The sequence below is a fragment of the Carlito syrichta genome, unplaced genomic scaffold (genome assembly GCF_000164805.1).
Source record: "Carlito syrichta isolate Samal-C Ts95f unplaced genomic scaffold, Tarsius_syrichta-2.0.1 Scaffold105012, whole genome shotgun sequence".
NCBI lineage: Eukaryota > Metazoa > Chordata > Mammalia > Primates > Tarsiidae > Carlito > Carlito syrichta.
The window spans coordinates 12632-24151 of record NW_007049108.1 but is presented as its reverse complement, the minus strand read 5'-3'; the positions used below and the strand labels follow the sequence as shown (position 1 = coordinate 24151).

The 11520-nt window shown below is 43.8% G+C and overlaps 1 protein-coding gene across 1 annotated transcript in view; it reads left to right on the top strand.

The window, feature by feature from the left end:
* Positions 1-6174: 6174 nt before the first annotated feature.
* LOC103268891 (negative elongation factor E-like) overlaps positions 6175-11520 on the top strand; it is a gene marked incomplete at its 3' end in the record, with an annotated part of 9346 nt that continues 4000 nt past the window's right edge. The window contains exons 1-2 of the mRNA XM_021716471.1: positions 6175-6219; positions 11135-11215. Coding sequence (XP_021572146.1) covers positions 6175-6219; positions 11135-11215 — 126 coding nt within the window. The remainder of the gene's footprint in view (positions 6220-11134; positions 11216-11520) is intronic.

The window sequence follows — 11520 nt, the reverse complement described above, 5'->3', positions numbered from 1 at the left end:
TCTTCTGTGCTGTCCGTATGTTATTGTATGAGATTTTATTTATTTTATTTTATTTTTTTTTTTCTGAGTCGGAGTCTCACTCGGCCGCTCCGACTGGACCCCGGCCACCGCAGCCTCGACCTGCTGGACCCCGGCGATCCTTCCACCTCAGCCTTCCAGTAGCTGGAACGACAGGCGCGCGCTACCATGCCCGGCTGATTTTTTGATTGATTGTAGAGACGAGGTCTCGCTGCCCAGGCGGGTCTCGAACCCGCGGGCTCAGGCCATCCACTCCCCTCCGCCTCCCAGAGGCGCGGGATTTTGTAGGAGAGCGTAGCATGCTTGATGACCTATTGGGCATGACACGGGGACATGCAATATACCGTGCCGCGTTAGGTCCATGCACACGATAACCCTGGGTGGGGTGGTGTCTGACCTGGGTCACGATATTGCATGCATGCTTGTCGTGTTTATAATTACCGGCATCGTAGATGTGCATGTATTGCGCATGCTGCATGCATGTGTTATATGCCCACCACATGCTGCATGGATTGCGTCTGTGTATTTTAGCACATGTGACATCGATGTGTGCCATGCATGAGTACGTGACGTGTTGCAGCAGGTTATATGCAATATATATAAAATATAGGGTATATCAAAATCAGACTAAATAGAGGGTACATCAAAAGCAGATACTCCATTTGAGGTGGCATGACGCTGAATAGACCATATGTTAAACTATGTCCTATGTGGCATAAATAATGCTATGCGATACATTGCAATTGCATAAATGACATGATGCAATATAATATGATATTACGGTTATAATGATATAGAAATGTAATATAACAACATCATAATGTTACATGATGCAATATAATATGATATGATGGTTATAATAATATAGAAATGTAATATAACATAACATTATAATGTTACATGATGCAATATAATATGATATGATGGTTATAATAATATAGAAATGTGATACAACATAACATCATAATGCTATATTATATGATTACATCATAATGTATCATGTTATATCATATCGTCAGTGCGTGCATGTTATGTACATACATGATGTATCATGTGGTAGCTTCAGTGCGACATGATAACACTATCCTATGATATACTGTAGCACGGCACGCATTACGACCTGTTGGGTACGACACGGTGGCATGCAACGTACCGTGCATGTTATGTACATACATGATATAGCAAGATGTAGGGGGATGTCTGACTTATGTCATTATACTGCATGCGTGCACGTAATATTTATAGTTATATGCATAGGAGATGTGCATGTATTATGTATGCGGCATGCATTGCTCCATGCACAAGATATGCATCGCAGGGGTTGCGGCTGTGCATTTCAGCACATGTGACACCTACATATAACATGCACGAGTACGTTGCGTATGGCAACATGCTATAAACTATGTATTGTATGACACTAAATATATGACGTATGAAAATGTCGCATATGTCATATAGTGCATGAGTCATAATATATAGTATTATAGTATTATATATAATATATAATATATAATAATATAATATAATAATTATATAATATATGATATATTATAATATATAATATATAATAGTATATAATACATAATATAGTATAGTATTATAATAATATAATATAATATATGAATTAATAATATTATAATAATATATAATATATAATATATAACATATAATATATAATATATAATATAATATAGTATAAAATAATATAATATAAAATAATATAATATAATATATAATTAATAATATTATATAATAATATATCTAGTATTATAGCAGCATGCATCATGATCTGTTAGGTATGACATTGTCACATCCAATAGATCATGTGTTATCATACAGGATATAAGAATATGTACGGTAATGCCTGACCTGTATGGTTTTATTATGTGCCCTATATAATCACACGCACATATGTGACCTATAATTACACGCATAGTATATGTGCATATAGCATGTATGCTGCCGGCATTGTCATATGCACAAGAGATACGTGGCATGGGTTGCTTACATGTATTTTAGCACACGCGACTCCTCTGTATAACATGTATGAGTGCGTTACATATGGCAGCATGTTCTAAACATGATGTATCGTATCACAGTGAATATGGGATATATTAAAATATGTCAAATATGTCATACATGGCATGAGTAATAACATGTCATATATCATAGTGGCAAATAGGATATAATATAACATGCTATAAAACCTGTCATTATATGCATGACATATGCATATGTGACGTGTCGTGCATGCGTGTGTTCAATGCCCAACCCACATGCTGCGTGGATGGCATCCATGTATTTGAGCACATGTGACAGGTATCTGCACCACGTATGACCGCTTTACCGGTCGCCACATGTTACAGGCAATATGTTATATCACACTACATGCATGATATAGTAAGGTGCCTATCAGCGGGGGAACATGTGCCTACCTGACCCTGAATCGTCTTTAAAATAAAAAAAAAGGAAAAAAAAGAAAAAAAATGATTAGTATGTAAATAACGTGCAAGAAGATTGGCTATTACCCGTGATAGCATGTGTGACGTGTGATTTGCATGTTGTATGTCATTCCTTACACGTCGCACAGCCTTGTGGGATTGTGTGGAAATCACCCAACAGAGTCATTCGGTGACGTGATCCTGAGCGGAGCCGGGCGTGGTGGTGCACGCCTGTGCTCCCCGCACTTTGGGAGGCCGAGGCGGGGAGATCGTTCAGGTCCGGGAGTTCGGGACCGGCCCGGACCACACCGCAAGACCCCGTGTCTGCCAAAACAATAAAAACAAAAAAGTTAGCCGGGCCCACACAGTGAGATCCCAACTCAAAGAGAAAAAAAAAAAAAGAAAAAAAGTCAGGTGATCCATAGCGCTTGGGCTTCCTCCAGACTGGCCCACACAGTGAGACCCCAACTCAAAAAAAAAAAACAAAAAAGAAAAAGAAAAAATAGTCGGGTGATCCATAGCGCTGAGGCTTCCTCCAGACTGGCCCACACAGTGAGACCCCAGCTCAACATAAATAACTAAATAACTAACTAGCTAAGTAAATACATAAAATGAGGACCCACCCAGTGAGACCCCAAGTCCCAATAAAATAAAATCAAGGCCCACACGCCGAGAGCCCCAACTCAGAAAATAAATAAATGCACAAATAAATACATAGAATAAAGGCCCATCCAGCAAGACCCCAACTCCAAAAAAAAAAAATGACCAAAAAAAAAAGTTCTAATAGATGAAGCCGGGACAGGACGCCAGGCTCCGGGGAAGGCCTGGGTTTCTGAGGGTGCAGAGATGCCCCCCAAGTCCCACCCAAATTAAAAAAAAATTCCTCAGGCCGTGAAGCTCCAACTTTGGCCGCTTTCTGTCTCTTCCTGTTTCTGTCTCTGTCTCTCTTTCTCTCTGTGGTCTCTCTCTGTGTCTCTGTCTCTCTCTCGGTCTCTCTAGATCTCTCTCCATCTCTCTCTCTGTCTCTCCCTATCTCTGCCTGTCTTCCTCTGTCTCTGTCTCTCTGTCTCTCTGTCTCTGTCTCCATCTCTCTCTGTCTCTCTCTGTCTCTGTCTCTCTGGGGTCTCTCTCTTTGTCTCTGTGTCTCTGTCGGTCTCCCTAGATCTCTCTCCATCTCTCTCTCTGTCTCTCCCTATCTCTGTCTTCCTCTGTCTCTCTCTCTCTCTGTCTCTCTCTCTCTGTCACTGTGTCTCTTTCTCTCTGTGGTCTCTCTCTGTGTCTCTGTCTCTGTGTCCCTAGGTCTCTCTCCATCTCTCTCTCTGTCTCTCCCTATCTCTGTCTGTCTTCCTCTGTCTCTCTGTCTCCGTCTCTCTGTCTCTGTCTCTCTGGGGTCTCTCTCTGTGTCTCTGTGTCTCTCTTGGTCTCCCTAGATCTCTCTCCATCTCTCTCTCTGTCTCTCCCTATCTCTGTCTGTCTGTCTCTCTCTGTCTCTGTATCTCTGTGTCTCTTTCTCTCTATGGTCTCTCTCTGTGTCTCTGTGTCTCTCTCAGTCTCCCTAGGTCTCTCTCCATCTCTCTCTCTGTCTCTCCCTATCTCTGTCTGTCTGTCTCTCTCTGTCACTGTGTCTCTTTCTCTCTGTGGTCTCTCTCTTTGTCTCTGTGTCTCTCTCGGTCTCCCTAGATCTCTCTCCATATCTCTCTCTGTCTCTCCCTATCTCTGTCTGTCTTCCTCTGTCTCTATCTCTCTGTCTCTGTCTCCATCTCTCTCTGTCTCTGTCTCTCTGTGGTCTCTCTCTTTGACTCTGTGTCTCTCTCGGTCTCCCTAGATCTCTCTCCATCTCTCTCTCTCTGTCTCTCCCTATCTCTGTCTGTCTGTCTCTGTCTCTCTCTGTCACTATGTCTCTTTCTGTGGTCTCTCTCTGTGTCTCTGTGTCTCTCTCGGTCTCCCTAGATCTCTCTCCATCTCTCTCTCTGTCTCTCCCTATCTCTGTCTTCCTCTGTCTCTCTCTCTCTGTCTCTCTGTGTCTCTCTCTGTCACTGTGTCTCTTTCTCTCTGGGGTCTCTCTCTGTGTCTCTGTGTCTCTCTCGGTCTCCCTAGATCTCTCTCCATCTCTCTCTCTGTCTCTCCCTATCTCTGTCTTCCTCTGTCTCTGTCTCTCTGTCTCTCTGTGTCTCTGTCTCTCTTCCTCTCTGTGGTCTCTCTCTACCTCTGACTCTCTCTGTCTCTCTCTGTCTCTGAAACTCAGACCCTGCATGATCCTGAAACGCGTCTATCTGGATCTCAGACCCTATCCCATAGTGAAAAGCGTCTACCTGGATCTCAGACCTTACCTGATAAAAAAGCGTCTACCCGGATCACGTACCCCCCACGATCACGAAAAGGGTCTACGTGAATCTCAGGCCCTCCATGATTAAAAAAAAAAGTCTACCTGGATCTCAGACCTTACAGGATCATGAAACGTGTCTACCTGGATCTCAGACCCTACGCCATAATGAAAAGCATCTACCTGGATCTGAGACCTTACACGATCAAGAAACGTGTCCACCTGAATCTCAGACCCTCCACCATAATAAAAAGCATCTACCTGGGTCTCAGACCTTACAGGATAATGCAACGCGTCCACCTGGATCTCAGACCCTACACCATAATGAAAAGCATCTACCTGGATCTCAGACCTTACCTGATAAAAAAGCGTCTACCCAGATCACGTACCCTCTGCCATCACGAAAAGGGTCTACGTGAATCTCAGGCCCTCCATGATTAAAAAAAAAAGTCTACCTGGATCTCAGACCTTACAGGATGATGAAACGTGTCTACCTGGATCTCAGACCCTCCACCATAATAAAAAGCATCTACCTGGATCTCAGACCCTACACCATAATAAAAAGCATCTACCTGGATCTGAGACCTTACACGATCAAGAAACGTGTCTACCTGGATCTCAGACCCTCCACCATAATAAAAAGCATCTACCTGGATCTCAGACCTTACCTGATTAAAAAAGCGTCTACCTGGATCACGTACCCTCCGCGTTCACGAAAAGGGTGTACATGAATCTCAGGCCCTCCATGATTAAAAGAATGTCTACCTGGATCTCAGACCTTACAGGATCATGAAACGTGTCTACCTGGATCTCAGACCCTCCACCATAATAAAAAGCATCTACCTGGATCTGAGACCTTACACGATCAAGAAACGTGTCCACCTGGATCTCAGACCCTACACCATAGTGAAAAGCGTCTACCTGGATCTCAGACCTTACCTGATTAAAAAAGCGTCTACCTGGATCACGTACCCTCCGCGATCACGAAAAGGGTCTACGTGAATCTCAGGCCCTCCATGATTAAAAAAAAAAGTCTACCTGGATCTCAGACCTTACAGGATCATGAAACGTGTCTACCTGGATCTCAGACCCTCCACCATAATAAAAAGCATCTACCTGGATCTGAGACCTTACACGATCAAGAAACCTGTCTACCTGGATCTCAGACCCTCCACCATAGTGAAAAGCGTCTACCTGGATCTCAGACCTGACACGATCAAGAAACGTGTCTACCTGGATCTCAGACCCTCCACCATAGGGAAAAGCGTCACCTGGATCTCAGACCCAACACGATAGTCAAAAGCCTCCACCTGGACCTCAGACCCGACAGGATGCTGAAAAGCGTCCACCTGAGTCACGTGCCCGACCCCAGAACGGAGAGAGTCTCCCACCATGGTTGACCTGACATCGACCCCGGGGGGCTTATTGGACCCTCACGTGAGTGATTTGGACCCTGGTGTGTGTTATGTTGACTCTTTTCTGTCTTATGTTGACGCTGGCGTGTGTTATTTTGGCCCAGCGTGGGTTATTTTGTCCCTTGTGTGTGTTGTTTGGACTCTTTGGTGTGTTATTTTTGACACATGTGTTCCTTTGACCCTTTTGTGTGTTATTTTGACCCAGTGTGTGTGTTGTTTTGACTGTTTTGTGTGTTGTTGTGACGCTTGTGTGTGTTATTTTTGACCCTTGTGTGTGTTATTTTGACACTTGTGTGTGTTGTTTTGATTCTTTTCTGTATTATTTTGACACTTACGTGTGTTATTTTGACCATTGTGTGTGTTATGTTGACTCTTGCATCTGTTATTTTGACCCAGCGTGTGTTATTTTGGCCCTTGTGTGTGTTATTTTGACTCTTTTGTGTGTTGTTTTGACACTTACATCTGTTATTTTGACCCTTGTCTGTGTTATTTTCTCTCTTTTCTGTCTTATTTTGACACTTGCATGTGTTATTTTGGCCCAGCGTGGGTTATTTTGTCCCTTGTGTGTGTTGTTTGGACTCTTTGGTGTGTTACTTTTGACACTTACGTGCGTTCCTTTGACCCTTTTGTGTGTTATGTTGACACTTGTGTGTGTTGTTTTGATTCTTTTCTGTATTATTTTGACACTCACGTGTGTTATTTTGACCCACTGTGTGTTGTTCTGACTCTTTTGTGTGTTGTTTTGACGCTTGTGTGTGTTATTTTGACCCTTGTGTATATTATCTTGACCCTTGTGTGTGTTATTTTTGCCCCAGTGTCATTTTGGCCCTAGTGTGTGTTACTGTGACCCTAGTCTGTGCTATTTTGATCCTTATGTGTGTTATTTTGACTCTTTTCTGTATTACTTTGACCCTTTACGTGTGTTATTTTCACCATTGTGTGTGTTATTTTGACCCTTGCATCTGTTATTTTGACCCAGCGTGTGTTATTTTGGCCCTTGTGTGTGTTATTTTCACACTTTTCTGTCTCTCTGTCTTCGTCTCTCTGTCTCTCTCTCCCCTGTCTCTCTCTGTCTCTCTGTCTCTGTCTCTCTGTCTGCCTCTCTCTGTCTGTCTCTTTGTCTGTCTCTTCTGTCTCTGTCTCTTTTTCTCTCTGTCTCTCTCTCTCCTGTCTCTCTCTGTCTCTGTCTGTCTCTTTCTCTCTGTCTCTCTCTGTCTCTCTGTCTCTGCCTCTCTCTGTCTCTTTCTCTCTCTGTCTCTCTATATCTGCCTCTCTCTCTCTGTCTCTCTCTGTCTCTGTGTCTCTGTCTCTCTGTCTCTTTCTCTCTCTGTCTCTCTGTCTGCCTCTCTCTGTCTGTCTCCTCTGTGTCATTTTGACCCAGGGGGCATTATTTTGACCGTGTGTGTTATTTTGACTCTTTTGTGTGTTATTTTGACCCTTGTGTGTGTAATTTGGACTCTTTTGTGGGTTTTTTTTTTACCCTTGTGTGTGTTATTTTGACCCAGCGTGTGTTATTTTGACCCTGGCGTGTGTTATTTTGACCCTTGTGTGTGTTATTTTGACTCTTTTGTGTATTTTTTTGACCCTTGTGTGTGTTATTTTGACCCGGCGTGTGTTATTTTGACACTTGCGTGTGTTATTTTGACCCTTGCGTGTGTTATTTTGACCCTTGTGTGTGTTATTTTGACTCTTTTCTGTATTATTTTGACACATGTGTGTGTTATTTTGACCCTCGTGTGTTATTTTGATTCTTTTGTGTGTTGTTTTGACCCTTGTGTGTGTTATTTTGACTCTTTCGTGTGTTATTTTTGTCCCAGCGTGTGTTATTTTGACCCTTGTATGTGTTATTTAACCCTTGGGTGTGTTATGTTGATCCTTTACGTGTGTTATTTTGACCGTTGTGTGTGTTATTTTGACCCTTGCATCTGTTATTTTGACCCTTGTATGTGTTATTTTGACTCTTGTGTGTGTTATTTTGACCCTTGTGTGGGTTATTTTGACTCTTTTGTGTGTTATTTTGACGCTTACGTGTGTTATTTTGACGCTTGTGTGTGTTATTTAGACCCTTGTGTGTGTTATTTTGACCTAACGTGTGTTATTTTGACCTGCGTGTGTGTGTTTTGACCCTAGCGTGTGTTATTCTGCCCTAATATGTGTTACTTTGCCGCCAGTGTGTGTCATTTTGACCCAGGGGGCATTATTTTGACCGCGTGTGTTATTTTGACCCTTGTATGTGTTATTTGGACCCTAATGTGTGTAATTTTGATCCTAGCCTGTATTATTTCGACCCTGACGTGTGTGATGTTGACCAAGGTGCGTGACGTTACTCTGGTTTGTGTTATTTTGACCCTCCCCTGAGTGAAACCGCGAGGCTGATACGGACAGGTGGGCGGATAGCTTGAGGCCGGGAGTTCCAGACGAGCCTGGCCCGCACAGCAAGACCCCAGTTCAAAAAAAAAAAAGACATAAACAGAAATGGTTTCCTGCGCGAGGACGAACAGAGCAGGTGTTGAGAAAATCAGATAAAACGCCGAGATCCAGAGGCAGGGCGGAAATGCACAACCCGCCAACACAACCCGGCGAGGGCCGCACGTCTCGCCCCACCTGTGGCTTTTGCTTTTCTCTGAGTGGATGGATGGGGGGAGGGGTGGGATGTGGACGCTCCTGGGGGGGATTTCGATCCTGGGGTGATTTGAACCCGGTGTGTGAAATTTCGGCCCCCGTGTGGGTGATTTTGACCGTGGTGTGTGTTATTTTGACTCTTGTGTGGGTTATTTTGACCCCTGTGTGGGTTATTTTGACCCCTGTGTGTGTTATTTTGACCCTCGTGTGGGTTATTTTGACCCTCGTGTGCGTTATTTTGACCCTCGTGTGGGTTATTTTGACCCCTGTGTGTGTTATTTTGACCCTTGTGTGGGTTATTTTGACCCTTGTGTGGGTTATTTTGACCCTTGTGTGGGTTATTTTGACCCTTGTGTGGGTTATTTTGACCCTTGTGTGGGTAATTTTGACCCTTGTGTGGGTTATTTTGACCCCTGTGTGTGTTATTTTGACCCCTGTGTGGGTTATTTTGACCCTTGTGTGGGTTATTTTGACTCTTGTGTGGGTTATTTTGACCCTTGCGTGTGTTTTTTAACCCAAACCTGTGTTATTTTGAAACTAGTGTGTGTGACTTTGACCCTAACTTGTGTTATTTCGATTCTTGCGTGTGTTATTTTGACGCTTACATGCATTATTTTGAGCCTTGTGTGTGTTATTTTGACTCTCATGTGTGTTATTTTGACCCTAGTATGTGCTAGTTTGACTCTAATGTTTGATTTTTTTGACCCTGGCATGTGTTATTTTGACCCTTGGATTTGTTGTTTTGACCCAAGCCTGTGTTATTTTGACCCTAGTGTGTGTTATTTTGACCCTCATATGTGCTCTTTTGACTCTAATGTTCGCCATTTTGACCCTAACGTGTGTTATTTTGACCCAAGCATGTGTTATTTTCACCCTAGTGTGTGTTACTGTGACCCCCTGTGTTATTTTGACCCTAGTGTGACCCTGGTGTGTTATTCTAACCCTTGGGTGTGTTATTTTAGCCCTATTGTGTGTTATTTCGATCATGGTGTTACTTTGACCGTCGTGTCTGTTATTTTGACACTTGTGTGTGTTATTTAGACCCTAACGTGTTATTTTGACCCTAACGTGTGTTATTTTGACCCTAATGTGTGTTATTTTGACCCTCACATGTGTTATTTTGAGCCAGGGCTGTTATTTGACCCTAACATGTGTTACTTTGACCCTAGTGTGTGTTATTTTGACCTAAATCCGTGTTATTTTGACCCCAACGGGTGTCATTTTGACCCTTGTGTGTGTTACTTTGACCCAGTGTGTGTTACTTTGACCCTAATGTGTGTTATTTTGACCCTCATATGTGGGTTATTTTGACTCTTGTGTGTGTTATTTTGACCCTTGTGTGGGTTATTTTGACCACAACTCAATAATAATAATAATAATAATAAGTAAAAACCTAGAAATCTTTCTCTGCCCTTCAGACGGGGCCACATAGCAAGACCCCAGTGTATGTTATTTTCACCCGAGTGTGTGTTATTGTGACCCTCACATGTGTTATTTTGAGCCAGGGGTGTTATTTGACCCTAACGTGTTACTTGGACCCTAGTGTGTGTTATTTTGACCTGAATGCATGTTATTTTGACCCCGTGTGTTATTGTGACCTATGTGTGCGTTTAGACCCTAGCGTGTGTTATTTGGCTGTAACGTGTTCCTTTGACCCTAGCGTGTGTGATTTTGACCTAAACGCGTGTTATTTTGACCCCAACGCGTGTTATTTTGACCCAAGCGTGTGTTATTTTGAGCCTCACATGTGTTATTTTGACCCGAGTGTGTGTTATTTTGACCTAACTGCGTGTTAGTTTGACCCCAATGTGTGTCATTTTGACCCTCGTGTGTGTTACTTTGACCCAGTGTGTGTTACTTTGACCCCAATGTGTGTCATTTTGACCCTCGTGTGTGTTACTTTGACCCCGTGTGTGTTACTTTGACCCCAATGTGTGTCATTTTGACCCTCGTGTGTGTTACTTTGACCCAGCGTGTGTTACTTTGACCCCAATGTGTGTCATTTTGACCCTCGTGTGTGTTACTTTGACTCTAATGTGTGTCATTCTGACCCAAGCATGTTATTTTCACCCGAGTGTGTGTTATTTTGACCCTCACATGTGTTACTTTGACCCTCGTGTGTGTTATTTTGACCCCAGCGTGTGTTATTTTGACCCAGGTGTGTGTTATCTTGGCGAGAGGCAGGAAGGACCAGGAGACGGTTTCTTCCTCGAGAGGCGGCCGAGGGGTCAGACCAGCCGCCGACGGAGCACACGGCCCGGTCCTGAGAGGTCAGGGAGCCCAGGCCAGACGCTCCCCGGCCCGAATTCTTCTAGAACCGGGCCCCGGAGGAGAAGGAAGAGAGATTTTCAAGGCCCGAGAACCTCCGCGCCCGACCGGAACGCGAAACGTTTTTGGTACAGAGGGGGTCTGGCTATGTGGGCCCGGCGGGTCTCGAACTCCCGGCCTCGGACGAGCCTCCCGCCTCGGCCTCCCAAAAGGCTGGGATGACCGGGGTGAGCCCATCCCGGCCACCACCACCACCACCGGCCCATTTATATTTTGTTATTATCGTTATTGATGTTATTGTTATTATTATTATTATTATTATTGAGATGGGGGTCTGGCTATGTGGCCCAGGCCGGTCTCGAACTCCCGGCTTCCAGCCATCCTCTCCCTTCGGCCTCCCAAAATGGTGGATTGACTCGTGTCAGCCACCCCA